General features: G+C 37.7%; 1 protein-coding gene across 3 annotated transcripts in view; it reads right to left on the minus strand.

Annotated features, from left to right (window-relative positions):
• SOX6 (SRY-box transcription factor 6) overlaps positions 1 to 26,581 on the minus strand; it is a 315,755-nt gene that overhangs the window by 175,490 nt on the left and 113,684 nt on the right. For all 3 annotated transcript variants that reach the window (XM_083348763.1, XM_083348764.1, XM_083348762.1), the window contains exon 4: positions 25,336 to 25,425. In XM_083348763.1, the coding sequence (XP_083204889.1) occupies positions 25,336 to 25,425 (90 nt within the window). The remainder of the gene's footprint in view (positions 1 to 25,335; positions 25,426 to 26,581) is intronic.

Consider the following 26,581-nt stretch of genomic DNA (forward strand, 5'->3'; position numbering starts at 1 on the left):
TATGGTCTTTAATATGGATGCAAGGTATTAACATAGCTCAGCCAGTGAGCTCATTAAATGGTTAGAGCTGTTCAACTTACTTTATAAAAGTATTAAGCATATAGGATGGTTTTTATCCATGCATCCCATTAAATAGTGAAAAACAGAAACACCATAAACAAGCAGAAGGCACCCAGATCTTCAAATCACATTTATACTAGCTAAAAATACACCATGCCTCAAGTAGAAGTTAGGTTTTGCATCTCCAAATCCCAGGTTAAGTCTTTTGCATTCCTAATCATTTTATAATAGGTTTAATATTAATTGATTTAATACCATCCTAGATGAAACCATTAAGATTTTCATGGAATGCAAATTGGTGGCAGCACTATGGATTAAGGCAGGGGTAGGCAACCTTGGCTCTTTTATGACTCGTGGACTTCAACTCCCAGCTGGCTCAGGAATTCTGGGTGTTGAAGTCCACGAGTCATAAAAGAGCCAAGGTTGCCTACCCCTGAATTAAGGGATGGGGAGAGGTATATTTAAACTCACATGCACACACAAAGAAATAATTTAAATATAATTTCAATTTGTACTAGTTAATGCAGCACCTTATAAGGTGGTGCTGGAGAAGACTCCTGCGGGTCCCTTGGACTGCAAGGCGATCAAACCGGTCAGTCCTAGAGGAGATCAATCCTGACTGCTCTTTAGAAGGCCAGATCCTGAAGCTAAAACTCAAGTACTTTGGCCACCTAATGAGAAGGAAGGACTCACTGGAGAAGAGCCTAATGCTGGGAAAGATCGAAGGCAATAGAAGAAGGGGACGACAGAGAATGAGGTGGCTGGATGGAGTCACTGAAGCAGTAGGCGTGAGCTTAAATGGACTCCAGAAGATGGTAGAGGACAGGAAGGCCTGGAGGAATGTTGTCCATAGGGTTGCGATGGGTTGGACACGACTTCGCAGCTAACAACAACAACAACTTATAAGGCCAGGATATTGTACAGCCCACCTGACCAACATTTTAGTCTGTGCATTGAAATAATGTTGATTAGAAATAGTCAATTTTAGCTGCAGCACAATGTAAACTTTGCGCCATTGGGACAAATTGTACTTCCATCTATAGCAGGATAGTTGAACATCAGACACCAAAGCTACAAATCAGGTTTCCATTTATGTTTGAAAGTAATCTTAAGAGTATCCTTTCTTGCTTTGTCTTAAAAGCCTCAACCTCAAGGGTTACTGTGGTCAACTCAGAAATGCCATAGGTATCCCAGGAGGAATATGAAATATTAGAAAACAATTTATAACATTCATGGATTAATGTTGACTTTGCCTGCTGCACAATTGTACTTGTACTGTATTCATCAAGGGCACTTGTACAGAGTTGCTACTGCAAAGCCAGCTGTAATCTAACCCTCTTTTCCTTTTTCATATATGAAGCCAAGAGGCTTTAGGAAAACTGATACAGGTTTCTCAGGCTTCCATATATTTTCCTATTGAAGTGAGAAAACAGGGAAAGGAAGAGGGATGGCAATAATTAATTAACTCCCTAGTCACTATTCCCACTAATCTATATGCAGTGGTACAATATGCAAATAAAAAACTGCTATGATTGGTTTTTTTATTGTTTAACCGTACACATCATCATCTCTTTGCTACTCACCTACTATGATACTCTTAATAAATTATCAATAAATAAGCTTTTCTGCTAAGTTGAAAGGAACATCTCTGTTTATCTATTTTTAAATAATGAAGCATCTGCAGGCCAAACGTGCTATGAAGTGAAAAAGATCCTTACCATAGCTCTCATCAAATAAAGATACCGCCTTCCATAATATATTACCCATGACACATGCACCTTTTTCTGACTTTAAACTGGATCTGTCTGTTGACTCTGAAGATATGGGGGGAAACCATGCCACTCTGCCCCCATCTCCAGGTTTCCAATGGGCTGTTCCTTATCCCCAGATCACATCTGCCTTGAGTTTCTCTCAGATTTGTCAGGTGGATCAGTGCTCCCCAGGGCCTGCTCCAGCTGAAGTATTTTAATTTGACTAAACACCTGATTTATTTTATCTCTCCGATGAGAAAGACCGTTTGTCTTAATAGAGACTGTCAGCCCACAATCCCATTCAGAGCAATTTACAGGCAGCCAGGGACGCTGTGAAAGAAGAGTGCTGTAATTCTGAATTTTATTCTCCTCCAGAAAGCACCTAAAAGCAGCTATTCACAGCTCCTGCATGTGGCATTTTAGGACTGAATTAGCTTTTTATTCAAGTAACTACATTTGTTGTGAATAGCTTATCTGTAAAATTGCCACATTCACTACTGATTTTATTAACCTTTGGCTCTATTGCAAAATGGTCTTCAGTTAAGAAGGACCTTTAAATCTGACATATTTTTTTTCCAAGAGACCTTTTATTCTAGCAACTTCAAATTTTACTGAATTTGATCCATTGACTCCTTTACCAGTATATTCAAAACTTTTATGTCTCACTGGGAAAATCAATATCATGTGCAGAAACCTTTTATTTCATTCTAAAGATGACACTTCCCTCTAACAAACCAACAGTAGTACATTAACTGCTGTCATCATATAATGATTCTTTTTAAAAAAAATAAGATCCTTACACTAGCTCTTTGGTTTATTATTGCTGTATATTTCCATTGCTTTGGAAACTGTATATAAATCAACAAACTGAAAGTAAAATATTTATTTAAGCAAAAAGGTATATAAGCAGAACATTTGCCTCTTTGTCCCTACAGTTTCCACCACTAATGAGACAAGTTCTTTTTAAAAACTGAATAAAGAGCATTTTAGCACTTTAGCTAGCAGATCCATTACAAGAAGCAGAATCAAGCCACAGGAATAAATCTGTATGCTTAATGGAACTTCCTCTTTCTTCACATTAACCTTCTTCCTACAGTCCAATTGTGAGTAGACAAGGGTTATGCAGAAGGAAGTACAGGTAGATTCAGAAGTGTGTTATAAATTTGTTTAAAAAGAGATATGGTTCCATCACAATAGAATGCAAAACCAAAGAATCATTCAGACTCAAACTCAGGTACAGATATCTGAATCTAAAACGTTTTGTTAAACAGATATTTGAAAGATTAGCATAAAATTAAAAGATAAAGATAAATAAAAGCTGATTTCAATAACGTTGCATATTATACTATACAGGTGCAATAATCCCCAATTTAAAAACAGGCTCTGTTCCTAGTGTCCCTCTTTAAGTCAAATTTCTATATAAGCTAGAACAGTATTACTGTATAATATTGTAAATATTGTAGGGTTGCATAATGAACTATTGTGTATTTAACTCGAATTATTATGTATTTAATTTGAAGTTTGCTAAAATAAGCTCCAGTTTTAACTAGGGATTATTCTTAAACTGGGGAGTTCTTACCCTAGGATTTTCTGTATTACAAAGCAAGTCATACTGAAAAAGAGTTGACACCCATAATTCACTAAAAAATAATAAAGAATAAAGGGGTAGGTGGAAGCATGAGATTGAGGGAAGTCAGCTCCCCAGAAAAGGAAATATTAAAAGGGCAGAAAAATATATTTCCTAAAAAAACACACTGAAGAACCAGGAAAGCATGCCCAGTTTGCTTAATAGCCCTAGCTCTCCCTTCCCCGAGTTCTATAGACATGGAAATGTAAGCCATCAAGAAGGTTGGAGCTAGAAGCTTAGAAGACAAAGACCTAAAATCTACATACCCTAGCCCCAGGAAAGCAGGATATGACCTTTGGACATAATAGGATTGACCCACAACCATCAAGAATACCAGAAAGGCACACCTAGACTCAGGTCAGAATACGTGACACAGGAAATACAAAGCCTGAAACAGTAAATAAGGAAATAACCAAACAATAGAGTCCAGGGGGTATAAAAACCCACTCCCCACATGTGCTCAGTCTTTTTCTGCTGGATCCATCTTTCTGTCTGGCTTTCCTCTGCAATAAACTGTAACCTTCTTCCTACAGCAGTTGCCATGTTGTTTATCCCCGGCTTGGATGCAACCATGATGAAGACTTTTCTTCCAACAATTTATGTAAAATTAGTGTAGTTATTTCACTGATACGCGTTTAGAGAATCAAAAAGCTATTGTGTATTGTATTGTACAACTTTTATTACAAATAGCCTTTCATATTTTCCTTAGATGACAAAGTTGAACCAATTCAATGCTGTTTTAAATAGGACATTTGTTATTTTCAAATGAAACTTAAAATCTATATAGCACTTCATTTTTTTTTTCAATATCAAAAATTAAAAATCTCTTATTTGAATTGGAAAAAAGATTAGGATAATGTTAGATAGGTGCATGTCATTATTGGCACATTAAAAATAATCAAAGGTAGATCGCTACATTTGCAAATTATTTTTTAATGAAATAACATATTTGTGTTATCAATATTAAAATAAAAATTAATTGTCCTTACAACTGATGTGTGTGTGTGTATTTGTATCCAAAAACTGAATTAGAATGTTCAATATAAAAGAAAGAGTATTTTATTTTAAATGCCCCAAGAAACAACTTCATTAAACCCTTGTACAAGAGAATGCAGCAAACATCAGATAGATGGTGATATTTCTACTTCACAGACTATGGGCAGCCATTTAACATTTACCCTGTTTTATTAGGTCACTTTTCAAATGCCAGGAAAACAGGACAACAAAGAAAACAAAAATAAACTAAAAGGGGTCTAGAAAAGAGAATGTAACAATTGAATAAAAGAACTTCTGAGATAAAAGTCACTTTGTGATGTTTGCTTGTCCTTAAAGCCTCCTTCTTCTATACCCAGGGATCTAATTTAAGTTTTAACTTCAACAGCAGTTTTAAAAGCTTTCCACTCTGAAGAACCCCCAAATGTATCATAAAGATAAAGACTTCAGCCTTCAACAACAAAAGACTTCTATTATCTTATCAGTCTTCAGTTAAAACAGCTAAACCAATAGTACTAAGTTCGCAGTGACTTTTTCAGTGTTTCAGTTATGAAAGAGAAAGGCAAAGCCTGTCAGCCGGACAACTGGGGTACCTTTATTCCATGATTGGTTAGCAACTGTGGATGCTTCCATATGCTACTGAGTGTAGTTCTTTGTCAAAACAATCATCTAAATACTGCAGTTGTTCATAGCATAATTTGCAAACATACTTTAGTCTAGAGAACTGATGGTGAACCTTTTAGAGACCGAAAGCCCAAAAACTGCCCCAGCCCCGCCCGCCAGGCCACCCACTGCATCCATGGCCTGCCACAGCAGATCGCCTAGGCAGCCCAGCAGCACCATGGCGGCCACGCCCTTCGCCCGCACCCCGCATCATCTGCTCATGATGGGGCATAAGGGCGGGGTCTTGTCCCTGCTGCCTGGCTGCCATGTCCTTGGCTGCGCAGCTTTGCATGGGCCACACCTGGGGGCGACTCTCCTCTGGGGATTGCTGGTGAGGAGGGGGCCCCGGGGTGAGGTGGGGCTGGGGCAATGGCATGTGTGCCCACAGTGAGGCTCTGAGTGCCACCTCTGGCATGTGTGCCATAGGTTCACCACCAGTGGTCTAGGATGACTTAACTCACTGAATGCACAGACTCCACCGAAATCAAAGAAATAAGCTAATTTAAACCATTTCCAGATTCCAAGTTAGAAAAGAAAATTGGGAGGAGGGAATTAGAAATGATTATCATTGCTTGCTTTGTTCATTATTTCATGATCATTATTTACATGTGTCTAATCGCTATTGTCTTTTGACTCTTTTCAATTGTAGGTTGGCCTTTCTTTTCTGAACCAAAAGGAGACTACACTAAAAAAAAAAGAAAAGAAAAAAACTGGCAAGCCACAGGCTTCTATTTTGCAACCTGATCATACCTGATAACTCATTGCAAACAACTGGATATGCAATAGACCCACATCTTAGTTTTCTCTTGCTTGGATTACTGTAATGGGGCTCCTCTTGAAGAGCATTTGGGAGCTACATCTGGTCCAGAATGCAGTGGGTTGGGTTTTGACATTTCACTATACAATATATGCAAGCTGCTGTTCCATAAACTGCAGTAATTCCCAGCAGCTTCCAGGTATGATTCAAGTTTTGGGCAAAAAATTGTTATCCGCTGGGTAGTTGGTTGTAATGGTGTAAAAAGAGGATACCAAATTTTCTCTCCTAAAACCTTGAGGACCTTCTAGAACCAATTTGCTCAAGTAATTAAAGACGTTTGGCTAGAAACCAGGAGACTGTGAGTGTCAGATCCCTATTTGAATGTTGCCATTCCAAAAGGAAGAGGGAGCATGCACTATTGTGGCTTGAGGATGTTCGTACATTGTTTCTACTTTTGCTTTTATATATCTTCATAGGAATTAGGGAGGGGGGGAACCTTCCAGGCCATCTGTTTTAACTCCTGCCAGCTAGCAAGGACGAGGCACCAGAGAATGGCTAGTTATCACCTTTTCAGCTCACCTTTTCATCTTCACACCAGTAGATTGACTCTTGATGGACTGGGACATTGGGGTGAGGCTGGAGAGATGGGACTTTTAGCTTAATGCTTTTGTGCAGAATCTTCAGATTCTGCCTTACTTCTCTGCAATCACTTTCTCTCAGTAAAAGATCGTTTTGAAGTGATGCCTCTTTCAAGAGTTGTGCTTTCCTGAGTGAGTAGCTGGGACAGAACCTTACAGTGAGATCTAGTCCTGTTTTAGGCATCTGGTTGCTTTTGAACCTGTCACTGCTTTGAACCTTAGAAAGAAGGCAATGGAAAAACACTTCCCAAAAAATGCCATCCAGAAAACTTCATGGACCTGTCCATGAAGGTGTCAGAAATCAAAACTGATTTGAAGGTACACACACCACAAATTCTCCCACAAGAGGCTCTGTGAAGATGTTGGCTGTGTTAAGGCAATTTTACTCTCATCACATCTGGAGATGGTTAAAATTCTGGGAGGGCTGAGACAGAAGGCTGGTGTTTTAGATAACAATTAGTTGAAGCCTGAGCTGGATCTGCAAATACTGGAATGGAGCCTTATCAAGTAATGAAAAGATAACTGGCTGCACTATGGATTCTTCTAAAGCTTCCTCAGAGAAAAAAACATGCAAATAATTGTTGGCCCTCCATTACTGCAACTGTATGATATTGAGCAGCTAAAAAACTGCAATCACTTTGCAAGATAGAGATACGTTGAAAGACATAAAATAGAAGAATATTCATTGCTAATATTTGAGTGTGTGTGTGTGTGTGTGTGTGTGTGAGAGAGAGAGAGAGAGAGAGAGAGAGAGAGAGAGAGAGAGAGAGAGAGAATGAGAAATTGGGAAGAGGCTAGAAATTAGGAAACCATGAATTCTAGTTCTAGTTCTAGGAAGCAATGGTAGACCATGGCTGAATTGCCAAGAAAACTGCAGGGACTTCTCCAGGCAATTGCCAGGAGTCAACACCAACTCAACATCAGCAACATAAACCAATTCAAAAAGGATTACCTAAGGTGGATACGCAGTCTAGATTTTTTTTCTTGTGCCACAGGAATATTTTCCAATCTTCACTTTACATCGTTCAGTCCATAGCCTGGGGTCTGCCAGATGGACTATCTATGTGATATTTAGGGTGACCATTCAATATTTGATAATATTTGATGCATAGAATTTTGGGTATATTATTTTTCAAAGGCTTTGACTATCTAAAACATCCATAAAAGTTTCTTAAATGTCTTCACTGCCATTTGAGCAAATCTGCTTTTGGCCAACATAATTCTCCTTTATACAAATGGAAACTAGAGAACCCATCATCAGTGTGACAAGACTGCTGATATGATGACTTACTTAACAACACATCACTTAATGACTAAAATTCTGATCCCAATTGTGGATATGTCAAAGGCTACTTGTAATGAACTATACCTATTTTAAACTTGCTAGTTCTAGAATCTAAAAAAATGCAATCAGTATTTCAATGACTATGGCAAAAATCTCACTGGTCTTAACTTAGTTAAATAAGCTACCTGCAGTTATCCTACTGATTACAGCAATCCTAATATCAATCACATTTATGGCTTCTTTGACTATCTATTTATTTGTATCCCCCTTTATTATTATTTTTACAAATAACTCAAGGCAGCAAACATATCCAACACACATTTCCTCCTCCTATTTTCCCCACAACAACCACCCTGTGAGGTGGGTTGGGCTGAGACAGAGTGACTGGCCCAAAATGACCCAGCTGGATTTCATAACTAAGGTGGGACTTGAACTTATGGTCTCCTGCTTTCTAGCCCAGAGCCTTAACCACTAGATCAAAGTGGCTCTCTTATCTGCTAACTTATTAAGACACCTGCTGAAATGGTTCCATTTCTCTGACTGCCTGCTTGGCTTAAACCAGATACAAATCATAACCAGATGAGCTTATTTTATTTTTTTACAAAAAATGTTTTATTGTCAATAAAAATTATTTTATTATAAATTGTGTAAGTATGAAAACACAATCTTTCCCCCTCTCCCTTTATAGCCCAAGAAACTAGCAGGGGTTTCTTCTAAACCTCTTGCCCCACCCACTATCCAGTAACAGGCAATGCTGTCCCTTATGCAACTCTTCCCTTGATAGCATCTCTTTGCCCAGTCTCCCAAAGTCTTCCTCGCATACCATTACATCACCCTCTCCTTCAGACCCATCCATTCTTCCTCCTAAGTTTACAGGGGGAAATGTGGGCTGTGAGAATGAAATGCAGCTGTGTCGCTCCCCTCTTCTGCTAATAACCACCCTAGTTCACATGAGGATTCTGGTAACTGAGATATCCCCACCCCAAAGTTCTGTATGCCTGATGCTGAAGAAGCTGGGTCATTTCCTATGTCCTCTACTTGGTCTCTTGCTATCCTTGGGATATCCTCCACTCTACAGAATATCCCTTCCAACTCTTCTTGATGAACGTCAAATTCCTGCAAGGCTGATAGTTGTCAAAGATGGGTTTTGTTAGGCTGTATGTCATGAAAGAGATACAGTGCAGGCAGGAAACCCTATACCATTTCAGACAAATGGCTGTCTAGTCTCTTCTTAAAAATTTCTAGTGTTGGAGCATTCGCAGCTTCTGGAGGCAGGTTGTTCCACTGATTAATTGTTCTAACTGTCAGAAAATTTCTCCTTAGTTCTAGGTTGCTTCTCTCTTTGGTTTGTTTCCATCCATTGCTTCTTGTCCTGCCTTCAGGTGCTTTGGAGAATAGCTTGACTCCCTCTTCTTTGTGGCAACCCCTGAGATATTGGAACACTGCTATCATGTCCCCCCTCGTCCTTCTCTTCATTAAACTAGACATACCCAATTCCAGCATCCGTTCCTTATATGTTTTGGCCTCCAGTCCTCTAATCATCTTTGTTGATCTTTTCTATACTCTTTCTAGAGTCTCAATATCTTTTTTTACATCGTGGTGACCAAAACTGGATGCAGTATTCCAAGTGTAGCCTTATCAAGGCATTGTAAAATGATATTAACACTTCACGTGATCTTGATTCTATCCCTCTGTTAATGCACCCTAGTACTGTGTTGGCTTTTTTGGCAGTTGCAGCACACTGCTGGCTCATATTGAAGTGATTGTCCACTAGGACTCTGAGACCCCTTTCACAGTTACTACTATTGAGCAAGGAACCACCTGTCCTATAGTACATTTCGTTTTTCTTTCCTAAATGTAGAACCTTACTTTTTATCATTGAATTTCATTTTGTTAAATAGCGCCCAATGTTCAAGTTTGTCAAGATCCTTCTATATCTTAAGTCTGTCTTCTGGATGTTGGCTATTCCTGCCAGCTTGGTGTTGTCTGCAAATTTGATGAGTTCTCCCAAATCATTGATGAAGATGTTGAAGAGCACTGGGCCCAGAACAGAGCTGTCAGGTCCCCAAAGCCTTATTCTTTACCTTGCATATATAGTCTACCTTTGGGGCCCACCATTCTGTTGGGGGAAGGGGAGCTTTGCATTAGCTTGGGATAAACTTTGACTTTCTACTCTCTTTTGCTGTCTCTATCCCCTTGAGAAAGGAATGTGTCTCCCTTATCAGGGAGACGGTTGCAAAGAAACGAAACTGAAGAAGACCTTGAGATGCGCACCAACTGTGCCAGTTACCCGCTTTTCAGACCACCTGTGGATTGGCTGGATTTCAAATGGACATTATGACTTTGCTGGGAGGAAGAATATTGCTTGCTTAACTATACTGTTTTGACGGACTTTTCCCCAGATCTTGCCTTGACTTGCTTACTGTCACTGACCTCTAATAAAAGTATCCTTTTGAGACAATGCCTGTTTCAAGAGTTCTGCTTTCTTGGGTGGTTAGTTGAAGTGGGTCCTTACAAGAACCCTCGGGCACCCCACTATATACTTCCCTCCATGTAGATGCAGTTCTATTGAGGACCACACGCTGAGTATGGCCGGTCAGCCAGCTATGAATCCATCTGGTGGTGATGCTGTCTAACCCACATTCTTCTATCTTATCAAGTAGTAAGTTGTGGTCTACTTTATCAAATGCCTTACATAAGTAAATTATATCCACAGCATTCTTCTGGTCCACTAATTTTGTCACTTGGTCAAAGAATGCAATAAGAATTTGTCTGATATGATCTGTTTTTGACAAACCCATGTTGGCTTTTGATAATGACTGTTGTTGAGATGTTGAGACTTTGGAAAAAGTTCAGAGAACTAAAATGATCAATGGCCTGGAGACTAAAACATATGTTTGGCTAGTCTACAGAAAAGAAAAACAGGGATGACATGATAGCAGTATTCCAGAATTTGAGGGGCTGCCACAAAGAAGAGGGCATCAAACTATTCTCCAAAGCACCAGAGGCCAGGACTAGAAACAATGGTTGGAAACTAACCAAAGAGAGAAGCAACCTGGAATTAGGGAGAAACTTCCTAACAGTGAGGACAATTAACCAGTGGAACAGCTTGCTTTCAGAAATCATGGGCACTCCATCAATGGAGGTTTTTAAGAAGAGACTAGTCATGTCTGAAATGGTATAGGTTCTCTTGCTTGACCAGGGGGCTGGACTAGAAGACCTCCAAGGTCCCTTCCAGATGCTATTCCTATTCTATTCTATTCTATTCTATTCTATTCTATTCTATTCTATTCTATTCTATTCTATTCTATTCTATGCTATGCTATGCTATGCTATGCTATGCTATTCTATTCTATTCTATTCTATTCTATTCTATTCTATTCTATTCTATTCTATTCAACTTGCAAGATAGATCTTGACCTTGTGGGGTAAACCAGATAGGAATCACAACCACATGGGCTAATTCTACTTTATTGTAAAGCTACACTGATAGAATCTTGCAGATCTGAAAGTACAATCCTCCCTTCCTTTCTACTTTACAGCCTGAGAAATTAGGAAGAGTCTCTCTGAGTATCTTGCCTCACCCACTATCCAGTTGCAGGCTATGCTGTTTCTTATCTGTTTCCTTGACAAATCTCTTTGTCCACTAACCCAAGGATTTTCCCACATACCACTGCATTGTCTTTCAATAGGTGACTGTAGCCAGACTTTATATATTTGTGTGTATATGTATATATGTAAAATCCAGTAAAAGCTACTGATCTCCGGGATGAAAAAAAAACCCCTTTTAATCACTGAGTTTTCATCAGTCCTCTGCTGACATCATCAAAGTAAGAGCAAATGGCTGTAAGAGCTCGCTGCTATAGCTACGAGATATTCAGCACTTGGACATGGAGCACGTGACCAGTCTATCCGCCCCTCACTCTCCCATAATTGATCCTGGCTTCGCCATACAAGCCAGAATCCACCACGATCTTAACACTTTTGCGCCCCTCATTTGCCCCGCCCACCAATCGCATTCATCTCGTGGCATACAGCTGTTTGGCGGCGCTGCCAGATCACTCTCCCCACTGGCAGTGCCGTCAATCTGCCATGCAAGTCATGTCCCCCAACAACGCTCCTGCCGCCCATCTCATCATGATCACACCGGTCCGCCGTCCTCTCCCCAATTCTGTAATGGGTGTTGTTCATGTTTCTATCTCTCCACTCACAATGACACTCTGCTGCTCAATGGGTAAGTGTCCTAACAATCTTAACACTTTCGCTCCCCTCATCTGCCCCGAAGCCAGTCGCATTCATCTCATGGCACACAGCTGTTTGGTGGTGCTGCCGGATCGCTCTCCCTGCCGGCAGTGCCATCAATTTGCCATGCAGTCATGTCTTCCAACAACACCCCTGCCGCACGTCGCATCCCATTCGCGCCGGTCCACCATCCTCTCCCTGATTCTGTAATGGGTGTTGCTCATGTTTCTATCTCTCCACTCACTACGGCACTTTTCTGCTCACTGGGTCTGCTCAATGGGTCGTAACTCTTTCATGTTGTGGTTCATCCAGTACAAAGGTGGTAGAAGGTTTGCCCACTCCAATTCCTTGCACAGTTGTTCCTGTCTCCTCACTATTTGGTATGGAGGTAGTAATTCCACATGTCAGTTGATCGAATAATGATTGGATAGCCAAGCTTCTTTTAATAAGTGGCCCCCTTTCATAGAGTCCTGGGTGATGACCTCAGCCCCCACAAAATCAAATGCATGATTGCTCTCAGCTACATATGACTATACCTGAGAATGCTGCTCATATCGTCTAACCGCCAATTTGTGCTCATGGATTCTAGTCCAGAGCCGTTTAGCGGTTTCACCAACATAATTGCAATGACAATCATTACAATTAATCCTGTAGACTATAGATGACATATCGCCTGTAGGCAGCGGTTCTTTGCGGTGTATCATTTTAGCATGCAAGGTCTGGCTGGGCTTATATGCCACATTAATATTGTAGGGCACAAGTATCCATGCAGTAGCTTTGGATATGTCGTTAATGGAAGGGAGTGTCACCCAAGTCATGGTGGTAGGTTTGTCGCAGATTAGTCATGGTTCCTGTTGTTTACAGCAGTGCCGAATGAAGCTCGCCAACACCAGAGGTAGGTTAAGAACAATGGATGGAAACTAATCAAGGAGATAAGCAACCTGGTATTACAGAGAAACTTCCTAACAGTGAGGACAATTAACCAGCGGAATAGCTTGCCTTTGGAAAGTTGTGGGTCTTTCATCACTGGAAGCTTTTCTTAAAAGCCACTTGTTTGAAATGGTCTATGGTCACCTGCTTGAGCAGGGGGCTGGACTAGAAGACCTCCAAGGTCCCTTTCAGCTCTATTCTAATTGATTGATTTCTGAGTACTAATAGCCTTTGCTTATAGAATATGGTATAATTCACAGCAGTGTATTGGTTCTTTTTTAATTTCTTTCTTACCCTTTTTTCATGCTAGAACTTGACAGTTGCTGCTTTTAGGTGAACAGGAAATGCACATAATAAACTGTGCATTTGTACTAGTAGTCTGACACTGTTTTATTGTGGAATATGTTTCCACCACCATGTAATCTTCACTCTTACTGTTGAAAGTGAGGTTTTTTTTAAAAAAAAACTCAGCAGTGGTTTAGTGCAAAGATTCAAAAAAATAAGAACAAAAATTTCTACATATTTTATAAAATAGTTACATTATTCTGTTTTGCTAGCTGTCTGCCATAGAGGCTGGTTAACCAAAATGTGAATTTGATATATTCATGGGCCTAGTTCAAAAGGAATTGTACATAGTTGTATTATTTGCTATAGAAAGAAAAAATCCATGTGCACTTTGGATGTAGCTTTTCACATTTTTCTTTCCCGGACCACTCATGCTATATATTTCCTTAAAGAGAAGCTTGCTTTTCACAGTTTTAAAGCTCTTTGCTAAATAAGGCACTTCTCACTTTACCCATTATCAGTTATTGTCCTCTTAGAAACATCTGAATTATAAATATGGGCCCTATCTGATATTTCTACCTTTATGTGCTTTAAGTACAATTTTAATTTGATAATTTAACTTATTTTAACATTTTTCATAACATACAAACACAAATAATAATAAATACTTGTCTCTGAATTATTTTTATTATTTCTGTTACAAATACTAGAGATGTTTAATGCCAAGAAAAGACCTTTGCATAACCCATCTAAAATTTTCTAAAACAAGTTTTAAATCTTTAAGATTTATCTGAAACAATGTAATCACACTACATTCTTCCATAGACAAGAAGAGAACATTTATATAGAGCAGACATGTCAAACTCGCGATGTCACATGACATCATGCAACATATCGGGACTGTTTCGCCATTGCTGGCAATGGGGTGGGTACGGCTTCTGCAGGACACGTGTGGCCCATCGGCCGGCAGTTTGACACCCCTGATATAGAATATCAAATACACAGATAATATAATTCTGCCATCCAGAAGTGCTTTATTGGTGAGATGGGTGGCATTTAAATTTAACAGATAAATGAATAAAAATGATTCACAACTAAATCCATGTGTGCTGTGTCTTTTTGGAGGGAAAGCAGTTACTGTCCTTTGCATCATTTCCTGATACTAAATTTTAAAATGTTGCAAGATAAAAACTAATTCATACGTTTATTTCAAACTTTATTTTCAATTTATGTCAACTTTTTTATTAGCACAGACTGAATGAGCCAGTAACAAAACAAATATGCTAATACTTAACATACAGTAAAATAATAGCAAACTTAATTATTATGAACATCTCAAACTACTACTACTAATAATAATAATAACCATCAGCGCCAGTCAATTTGAATGTTCAGTTGACTGAGGTTCATGTTTAATGAATAATAATAAAGTTGGAAGGGACCTTGGAAGTCATCTAATCCAACCCCCTTCTCAGGCAGGAAACCCTATACATTTCAGACAATTGGCTGTCCAGTCTAATCTTAAATGCTAGTGTTGGGACATTCACAGCTTCTGGAGGCAGGTTGTTCCACTGATTAATTGTTGTAACTATCAGGAAATTTCTCCTTAATTCTAGGTTGCTTTTCTCTTTAGAGGATATGATACCCTAGGTCAGGCATGTCAAACTCACGACATCACGTGACATAACGTGATGTCTTGGGATTTTTTCCCCATTGCCGGCAATGGGGTGGGTGTGGTTTCGGCATGACATGTCCAGCCCATGGGTCGGCAGTTTGACATGCCTGCCCTAGATTGAAAATACATCTATCTATCTATCTATCTATCTATCTATCTATCTATCTATCTATCTATCATAGACATAAATAGTCTGGCTTCAGTTTCTACAATCTTCTAATTTAATTTCAATCCCTTGATTAATATCAAATTATTATCTCATCAATTTGTTTTTTATTCATAAATCAAAAGAATATACTCTTAATTATTAACTTAAAGCAATGTGTTTTAAGGCATCCTGAATTCTATTTAAAAATGGAACATATGAGGTGTATGTTTAGACCTGCTTGAGACATACAGTAGCAAACTGGATTTTCTACTGACTGAGGTTAGCTGGTCTAGACTGAATTACCATCTTCTATCTTTGTTGTGCCCATTTCATTGGCTTCCAGGCAATTTTGAAACGTAATTCAAAGTGCTGCCTTTGATCCTTACAGCTTTTCAGAGCTAAAAGCTTGCACAGTTGAAAGGTCACTTGGTTCCATAGGTATCTTACCAAACATTAAGATCTTAAACGGAAAAAAGGATTTGTTTCAGAGATTCTGACTATATCTGAGGGGAGGTGACTGGCTACAAAAGATAGATATTTTTGGAAAATGACACTCCAGCTGCAGAAATACCCTTCACAGAGAGGTTTCCCTGGCACTCCCTTATTGTGCTTGCAATTGCAAGGTTCCTTAAAATCAACTACTAGCTTCACAAACAAAATGTTTTACCATTCATTTCCCGTTCATAGAGCAAAAAGATAGGATCCAAGAATCAATTTGCTAGACCTGAGTATTACACAAACTGCTTGTATATTGACACTTTTTTCATTCTGACCTGTTATGCATACCAACAACAACAACAAAAACAGGACAAATATACCCCAGAGGTTCCCCAAAAGGAGATAAGCAGAGGCGGAAAAATGGCAAGAGAATTAATTCCACCAGCAGAAACAGTTAAATAAGCAAGGCAACACCTCTGAATCTAATGCATTATCATCTCTAATATTAAGAGAGCTTGTTATAGGAAGCCAAACTTTTCCAGCTTAAGTAGAATAAAAATAGATAATAATAACCAAAAAGGAGCGCACTCGCATTACTATTTCTGTTTTACCATCCAAATCTCTGTGAATTTTATATTCAGCCAAGACAGGCAAAGCAAAATAAAAAGTCGCACGTGAACCATCTCTAACCGCAATCATCATGTTACATAGTCAAAGGCTCTTAAACTGCTGTCTGCCTTCCTTCTCCAAAGTTGAATTCTATAAGAACATGAAGTGGTTCTAGCTGCCTGAAAAAATGCATTCCCCCAACTAACCACAAACTCTTTGTACTTTGAAGGTCATGTTGCAAGAGAAGAGACCAAGCTTCTCAACCATGTACTGAAGATTCCAACATCATGATAAGCTGGCACATAAAAGAATTGGCCAACATTTTCCAAACCATAGTTCCACCCATGTTCTTACAAGGTTCTTGTCTAATTATATCTTCAACCACAGGCATAAATATGTTTATAAACCAGATGTTTCTAAGCAGCTGCTAAGCAGCAATGTTTGAAATTTGTTTTGTTTTTTTCTTAATGCCTTTCTTTTCCTAACTGATCAGAATTCAAGCCATTTATGTGAAGTCACAATGAAACAGATCTTGGTTTCCAACCACAATATCTCAGCACAGTGCCTTACTGTTTATTTGGTTATTTACAAATATATCCAACAACTCAACAGTAACCCCCAACACCACAATGTGAGCAGGGAAAAGACTCAAGATAATTTATATGTTTGGCAAGTCCTGAAATATACACTATGAGATCTTCTTGCTTTTTTTTTGCCTTTCCATCAAAAGCAAATTTAAGAATATGTACAGGACCACCCAGAAAATTTGGAGATAAGACAGGGGTTCTGCATCCTTTACTAAAACCACAGAATTTATGACCATGTGTACCAGAATTTATGACATTTGTACCACATTTAAGAAGGAGCTTTAGCTCCATTATGGAGAATGCACAAAATCCCAGACTTACGTATCAATATCTCTACTTCAAAAGATCACAGGTAGAATGCACAGATTGTTATGATTTGTACCAGTGTTGCATGTACATATCATATTGTGTCTTTACATATTGTATGCACTTTGATGGGCCTACAAATTTTGAGATTTTTTTTTGAGAGCTGAATGGCAAAATAATTCAGAAATTTTGTCTGCAAAACTACATGCAGATAGTCCATGACTTACAACTACTATTGAGACCAAAATTTCTGTTGCTGAGTTTTGCCCCATTTTATGACTTTTCTTGCTGCAGTTGTTAAGTGAACAACAGCAGTTGTTAATTTAGTAACACAGATTTTAAGTGATTCCAGCTTCCCCATTGACTTTGCTTGTCACAAAAGGTGATCATGTGACCTTTGTAAATACATGCCAGTTGCCAAGTGCCCAAATTTTTATCACATGACCATGGGGACACTGCAACAATCACAAGTATGAAAAATGGCCATAAGTTACTTTTTTCAGCACCATTGTAATTTCAAACAATCACTATGAGAATGGTTATAAATCAAGGACTACCTATAGCATCAATCATGTTGCATCAGTATCAATGTTATCCACCCAGTATGATTTTTATACCATTTTTCTTCAGAAAGAAACAATGTGATAAGTGTTGCAAAACTGAATTTATTTTGAAATGTTCATTTCTAGTTTTTGAAATTGATGAATTCACAGCTATAACTATCCTTAATTTAGCAATGTTATCTATATTCAAGATGTAACTTTATTCAGACTGCAGTTTACATCTTTTTGTTGTCATCTAAATTCAGTAATAAAGCACTAAGAAATTGATCTAAGATCCTCTTCTAAAAACTGAGTGAAATTTGTTTTTCCTCTTCATATATTTCTGAAATTTTATTGCATCTATTAAAATGTATTATCACTGGCCAGTGAAAAGCAGTTTTCTTGTAAATATTAAAATCCATTCTACCTTTAACTGAATCACCCAGTGAAACCTGGGTATTAATTTTTATTTCATAAGATTAGGGTTGCATGCCTTTTATTGTAGTACAGAACATTCTAAGGGTACATGTCAATCTACAGCTTTTCAAAGTCACATTAGAGTTGCATCTTCAGATATTGTGGCATGCTTTCAAAATAATAGAAATGTCAACCACTCACATAATGTTCATATTATCCTTAATTAATATAAATTGCATCTAATTTCATCTCTACTTAAATATATTGCTGCCCAAAATAAGGACCCTAATTTTTATGAGTAATTACTATTACTGATGCATCAACACAATTATTTAAATTCAACATATGCAGAGGCAGAAAGCAGCATTTACATTTTTTGTTGCCTCCTTGCTCCATTCTTAATTTTTGTGGTTTGGAATTCTTCCAGATTCTTTCTTCAACTCTGAAGAGAGAAAAAAAATGTGTTTGTTGGATGTCTATGTGTGTGTGAATGTGCACATTTGTGTGTAAATATACACCAGTACTCAATCCATTAAGATAATTTGATTGGTTATAATTTAATTTTTATGCTAGAATATTATTTTATCAATATATTTTACAGTTATCAATATTGGGGATGAAAGTGAGCAAAAGCTTGGCATTTAGAAAATCATAGGTAAGATCGTACATCTTAGAAGATATGAGACATTGGCAGGATCTATTAATCTAGAAGGTAAGTAGATAAACAACTGATGGCTTCTCTGTTAAGACTTTGGAAAGCTAATGCCAGTCAATAAGATAAGATTGGGCAAGAATGACAAATAGCTTGACTTGAGGTAAAGCAACTTTCTAGGCTGTTATGAAGTCCAAGCCAAAACTATTGTCTTTTCAACATAGTAGAGTAGATAAGATAGCTTCTGTAACTGGCGCCACCCTTTTTCTGATATTCTCAGTTTATGTCAGTTTGTAAGCCCATTTGCATAGTAGCTATCAAGTGAGAATTCAAAATCATAGAACATTCAGTACTTGTAAATATGTACCAAATGAATGTATCTTCAACTGTGCAAATGGCACATCTACACTTCAGTCCAAATGATTTTGCCTGTATTTTCTTACCTCAATGTAAAGACCTATCCAAGCATAATAAGCTATATAAAAATGGATGCTGCCTAGAATGTTTAAACATACATGAGTTTAAGATTTATTGATTTATTATTACATCCCACTGTGAGAAGACTGTACTAAACAATGCTGTAGTAATAAGAATTAGCATTGTATTAATAAATTGAAGACTTACATTTCTAGATTAGATCTACTTTATCTGGGTTTGCAAAATTTGGAAAATGCTAGACAGCAGCAAAAAAGCAGACAGGAAAAAAAAAACCTTACTTCTTTGCTAATGACCAGACAGATTTTAGCAGCCCCGTTGTAGTAGCCTTATTCTAAATAATTGGACACTATCAAACCATTATGCATGACATTTCCCTATTTTTAATATAGGATCTAATACACTCAGCAAATCTTCTTACTGTATTAACTCCAATTTAGTGGTTTTCCCTCTCCGTACAATATAAGACAAATTATGTAAAACACAACTGTAAGCATTTGCTTACTTACTATAATTTCTATAGAGTAGAAGAAAACCTTCCAAATAGACTGAAACTTTGAATCTTGAAATTCCTGTGGAAATCAGGTGCATTTTAAGCACCAGATTTGATTATTTAATCAAGCAACTTGCATTTTGCCCTGGCTAATTTAGAAAGCTTATAATATTTTACTCATAAAATAATTGTGCACCTGTTGTGATGGAAACCTATTTAAACAAATCTTAATAGGCATTACAATTTGCTCTAAACATAAGCAAGCACACTGATCAGTCTATAAAGCAACTTTATAAATGCAAGGATTATTTTCCTTCAAAGTTTTCAAGGCATTGTGATGTTTAGTATTAAGGTGGCCAAATATATATGATTAATGCCCCAATATTAAATCAAATAAGAAAAATATTCATATTACATGTCAAAACTATTACTTTATATGAGTGAATCCACATAATACACTAAGACATAATATAGTTGTGCAAGATAGTTTTAGCATATCATGTGAACTTAGACAATTATGATTTATTAAATAAACTATGGCTAAGCAAATAATGGCTTAGCATAGTATAACCCCCCATGTATATAACGGAATGATTATTCTATAGCATTTGTTTTTCATAATTCAAATCTAAACATGTCAAATTAGATTTAAAGAGACAAGGGATAAAACTACAATTTGCTGGCAGCCAATTCCACAAGATGTATTCAATAGAGCAGTCTATAATCTATTGCACACATAACAACATGATACTTCCATTTCATCTTTTGCACTGTAAAATCCTCACCAGCATCCAACAGAACTGTGCAATTAGCCATGCTACATGACACAAACAAATATGACTATGTATAGCTTTTTTTCCTGCCTAATTGAAATATTTTTTTAAGCATTGCCTATACCCTAGATCAGGGGTCCCCAACCCCCCAGTCCTTGGACCAGTACCGGGCCGTGGCATGCCAGCAACCAGTCCACACAAACAAGCAAAGCCCCATCCGTGCGATGCAGGCAGCACACAAAACCACACTCTCTGTAGTCTGTGGAAAAACCTTTCCCCACGGAACCGGTCTCTGGTGCCCAAAAGGTTCGGGACCTCTGCTCTAGATCAGTCAGCTTATGAATATAGAAGGCAAAGACACAAGAAAATAATAAACAGAGTTGAATTTTATTTTATTTTTATTTATTTTTTTGTAAAGACAGACAGAAATACAAAAGTCACGCTTCCTACTGCTTAGGAAATGACAAGTATAATTTTCATGATATACATGTATATAAAATACATAAAAAAAATAAGGCCAGCCTTAGAAGGCATGCCCTGCCCACATCATCTAATGCAGCGTTTCCCAACCTTAGGAACTTGAAGATGCGTGGACTTCAACTCCCAGAATTCCCCAGCCAGCATAGCTGGCTGGGGAATTCTGGGAGTTGAAGTCCACACATCTTCAAGTTCCTAAGGTTGGGAAACGCTGATCTAATGAATACAAAAAGGATCATTGTTCTGAAACCATTCCCAACCTTGAAAATGCTTCACACCTTTGATGTTTTCAAATGGACAGTACAAAACAGTGACTCCATACAGTCTTCAGGGGTGCTTAATTGTGAAGTTTAAAGTACAGTTCCCTGACTTTATCAGCGCTCACTTTAATATGCATAAGCAATGTTACTTAACTATACATTTTAGCTTAAAATTAAGGACTTTATTTCCCAACTCAATTTAGAAAAGAGTACATTTACAAACTTTTCCACAGATATTAATATAACACGAATATATTTAATTTGGGATGGCTGTAGCTTTGACCAACTTTATTTCTTTTCCCATCACTTTTTATGAAATAGTAACCCTAAAACACATACACATTCTGGCCATCTGATCACTTTAATGAATTCATTACTAAAAATAAAGTTATGCCCTGCAGTATATTACTAATTAGGACCTGGTATTAATTTTAAGGGGTTTCCCCTGGCCCCTTGTATTCAATATTTACACTGATTTCTCTAATTGGAACCAACTGATCTTTTTCCTGTATATTTATTTTCTAAAGCCTAGCAGTTAACAATGACTCTAATACAACTGAGGGGTTTTTTGCTTGTAGCTTTTGTTTGAGGTTTAATTAAGAAGACCCAGTGTCTCCAAGCCTGAGCTGTGTTTTTAATTGCTCATATGTATATCATGTAGACTTCAAAAGAAGTAAAAGACATTTATAACACACAGCACAAAGGGGAGCTTTGAAATGTCTACAACCATACAAAGTGGCATAATTAAAAACCTATGGCTGCTTCTGTGATATATATGCAAGATATATATTTATAAAGTAAGCTATTGTATACACTCACGACATGCCAAAAGTGGTTTTGCACTGTTAAAGAAATAATCTCAACACATCTCAAATAAACTGCAAAGCAAGCTAACATGGTAACCTTTTATTCAGGTTGATCTTGTGTTTTCTGTTATCATGGATTTTGAACTTCTGACAGCTTACCCATATTTTCCATTTTTGAATTCTTAATTCCAAAGTAATTATTCCTCCTCTTAAAACAAGAGGTAGCACTTGTAACCACAACATAGCACAACAACGTTCCCAGGGTGGTCCCAACATGATTCCAGAAAAGCATCACAATTAAAGTATGCATGCCGTTATACTTCATGGCTGTCCTTCTCCTAGCTCCTAAAAGGAGAAAGGTCTATTTCCATCAGCATGAAATTCAATACAGATTTTGCCTACATTGTAGATGGAATCTCTTACAGAGTTGAACTTCTTTGCCAAGCTTTTAAAGTCTAGAAACCTGCATAAACCTTCCTGTTTGTTAACTATTATTATGCGACTGAAATTACAAATAATCCACATAACCACTACCACACTGGTTCGATTTGAAAATATCTCCTTATGTGAAGTCATTTAAAACCCAGGGAGAAATGTAAAGAGTCTACCAGTCATTTTTGTACTCAGAGCACTTCACAATGCAAAATGCCTTTCTTCAGTGGGCAAAGCTATTCACATCAGTCAGTCAATGTCGATCCCAAAATAGAACATGCTATACAAAGACCACATGTGACATTTAAGCCACAATGCCTATAAATACAGTTTAAGTTTCAGTAGTAAGTTCCTCCAGAAATGGACGCTACAACCCGTTGCTGAAAGTATTCACAATCCACCCTTTTGTTAGACTGGTGGAAGAATCATAACTTCTTTATATGATCTTAAAGGAGATTATATGCCAATTAAAATAAACATGTGACCAGAATATGTCAGTGGAATAATTATGCTTCAGGCCGTGGATTGATATATGTTAATTTTATGTTTTAAGATTAATGTAAGCTGTTACAAAACAAACAATTAATGGGGATAAATAACCATATTCTTTTTATTAAGTAATAGAAAATGAAAATTTGGACAGTTTGAAGTGGAGGGGAAGAAATAAGAGGTTCAAGAAGAAAAGAATATAGGAGGGAATTAAGAGAGAAATAAGAGAAATTAAAGAAGAAATAAGACGTACTTAAGGGGGGGAAGCCCCTTAATTGGACAGTGTACTCTGTTTGGTTCTTCAGAAGGATGTCAGAAAAGGATTGGAAATCTTTTTCGAATCTTCAAATAAAGTTCTGGGACTGGTTTTGAGGACAAATCCAATAAGCATTCTAATAAGGAACCCAAGAGGCTAAGGTCATGAATTTTTTATATTTACAAATACACCCTTCCACAAATGTCCTCCTATAAAATTTCCTAAAAATCTATTAACACTCCAAATTGCCATCTACATGGATTAGACTGGACTACAGCAATTTATGTTTCCTGTGAGAAGCAGCAGGCACTCCTATACTAGCCACTGGCACACATGCCCCAAATTCTGCATCCTCTAACCCAGGGGTGTCAAACTGCTGGCCTGTGGGCCGGTTTCATCATACCACCCCATTGCCAGCAGTGCAAAAAGAGTCGTGATAGATCACGACACATCACGTGACATGGCGAGTTTGACACCCGTGCTCTAACCAGATAGCCAAGTTTTCTAAATAGCCAGAAGAATCCACTGTTCTCTGAAATAGCCCTATTAGGCCAGAAGTAGCTGCTCTTTAGAAAAGAGTAGAGGTGCATTATTAATCCTGGTATACTGGAAAGGATCCCCTTGATCACAAGTTATTTATCCTGGATCATTTTTTCCTCAAGAATCTTACTAGGATTTAGCTGTTTAGAGATATAATCCTCTGATAATGTCTCCTGCCTAACAGATGCATGCAAACAAAACAAATTGGTAAGATAGAAAAGAATTTTTATTCATTTTTAATTTATTTTATTCATCAAACTTATCTGGTTGCCCATCTCACATTAAGTGGACAACATACAATAAAACCTACAATTAGAACATTCTACAAAACTAATTAAAAGTGATACGCAAGACCATGAGAGAGAAGGTATTAAATATAATTCAGTCTTTACATTGGGATACATACTGGAGAATTATCTGGTGAAACTCTAGAATCAACTTGGAAAGTTTTAAAAGGATATTAATTCATGGAAAATATGGATGTCGATGACTATCATAGGCTATTATAATGGCTATATATTGAGTCCAGCACTGAGATATTACTTGCACAAGAACATGAGGGAATGTTTTTGCGCTTGCAGATTGATTTTGGGCTTCCCACAGGCATTTAGCTGCCAACAATAGGAACAAAGCTAGAGCTAGAATAAGCCTTTGGCTTGATCAAGAATAGGTCCTCTTATAAAATATTGCTAACAGACTAACTGCCCATGGAGACAGGAAGCTATTTTTAAAGTCTCATCTAAGGAAAAAAATGCTCATACACTACAAAATCTAATGCTAAAATGATGTCTATTTTGCAACATTTACCTTTTATTCTATATGTTGTATTGTTACAAAATGTGTAATACTGGCAGAAAAAAAATGGTTGATTTTCCCTCCCCCCCCATTTTTTTACCCTGGCAGCCTTTCCCCTTAACTCAAACTGTCTTGAAGCAGAAATGTATTAAAAGAAGAATACAAATTTCATTTATTCTCCAAACAACTTCTTCTTTCTAAAGTAAAGAACTGGGAAATTAAAATAAAGAATTCTCATTAGCCATCAGTGCAAACAGCAGTTCTTCGTCACAAGACCACACCTTTATTTCTTTTATTTGGGATTCTTTAATCGTTTTAGTTTGTTTTTAAATTATTTCTTGCTTCACAAAGTTGGTTACAATTATCAATAATTCCAAGAGGAAAGAAATAGCTATACAAAAGAAATATGAAACCCAAAGCCCTGATTTTTGTTCTCAATCAAAAATGCAACAAGTTTTTTTTTCATAAACCACCCATGACTACACTATCTAAGGCAGACATGTCAAACTCGCGATGTCACAAGATGTCACGCAACTATCGCGACGGTTTTGCCATTGGTGGCAATGGGGTGGGCGGGGCTTCCAGATGATGCGTCCGGCCCACTGGCTGGCAGTTTGACACCCCTGATCTAAGGGAATTTAAGTAAAAAAAAAAGATTGTGGCAGTGAGTTCCCAAGATCCTGCTTAATAAGAGGTAGCTGCTTTGTCATAAATGTATCAAGGAGATTTCCAACCCAGGCATAAAAATCAATCTCATTCCACAGAGTTCATCAGCACTGAGAGAAGGCTAAATATAAAATAAAATCCACGTGGATATAAACCCAAACATTCTAAAGGAACTGCTGCCCTGAAAGCCCATTTCTTTCAAATTACATATAAAGTTTGGTTGATCATTCCTGGGAATTTATCACCCATCAATCTTTTTAGAGAACTACTCCTCCAGATTAAGACATTGTATCCACATTAGAGTTTACCTTTTATTTCTCCAAGGAGTTCACTTGTGTTTAATCTCTCCATTTTTTCCTTCCAGTCTTTAGAAAGTAGTTTTTCCATGCAAGATGAATCTATAAAGAAAGGTGAAAGTATTAGCAAAAGTTAATATGAAATTAATAGGCAAGCAGTTTGAGCAGCCTTTTCCAGAAAATGTGGCCTCAAGGAAATGCCATGCCTCCTAAATTATGACAGTGGCATCCTATTAACTGCTGATGTACTTGAAGACAGTCAAGGAATAAAAATATATCCAGCTTTCTAAATAAAGAATGATGCCAGAACTATATTGTCCTAACCTTCCAGAGGAATTTACAGGAGAAGTATCCAAGTTCTCAGGAGCACTCAAGTAAAATAGGGACAGTTTTAATTTCCACCACCACCACCACCCTCTTTTAAAGAGGACACTAGAAAGCTTGTGTTATGCATATTGTCCACAGTTTGTTTATATATCTTTGTGTTGTGGAAAGTTTGTGCATTCATTAATTTATTCATTACATTTGCACTCTGACTTTTGTATAGATCGGGCTGGTCTTCATTGTTATTTTTTCCTCCTATTTTACCCCATAACAACCACAACCTTATCTGTTAGACTGGCCTGGACAAAGTGACTAGCCCAAAGTCACTTGATGAGCTTCTGTGGCTGAAGGTAAACATGAACTTGGATCTCCCTACTTCTAATCCAGCACCTTAATTATTACAGCAAAAAGCTATTTTTGCTGGAATTCAAACAAACATGTCACAAGACAAAAGTTTAACTGAATACACAGTCAAAACAAAGTATAGATATGTGTAGCGGGGACATAATAGCAATATTCCCGTATTTGAGAGGCTGCACAAAGAGGAGGGGGTCAATTTATTTTCCAAAGCACCAAAGCCGGACAAGAAACAATGGATGGAAACAAATCAAGGAGAGAAGCAAACTGGAATTAATAGCAACAACAGTTAGACTTATAAACCTCTTCACAGTGCTTTACAGCCCTCTCTAAGTGATTTATAGAGTCAGCATATTGCCCGCAAACAATCTGGGTCCTCATTTTATCAACCTCGGAAGGATGGAAGGCTGAGGCTACCTTGAGCCAGTGAGAGTCAAACTGCCGAGCTGATAGCAGCCAGCAGTCAGCAGAAGTAGCATTCTAACCACTGCGCCACTATGGATCTTAAGGAGAAACTTCCTAAAAGTGAGGACAATTAACCAGTGGAACAGTTTGCTGTCAGAAGTTGTGGTTGCTT

The sequence above is a fragment of the Vipera ursinii genome (assembly GCF_947247035.1).
Source record: "Vipera ursinii genome assembly, chromosome: 1".
Taxonomy (NCBI): domain Eukaryota; kingdom Metazoa; phylum Chordata; class Lepidosauria; order Squamata; family Viperidae; genus Vipera; species Vipera ursinii.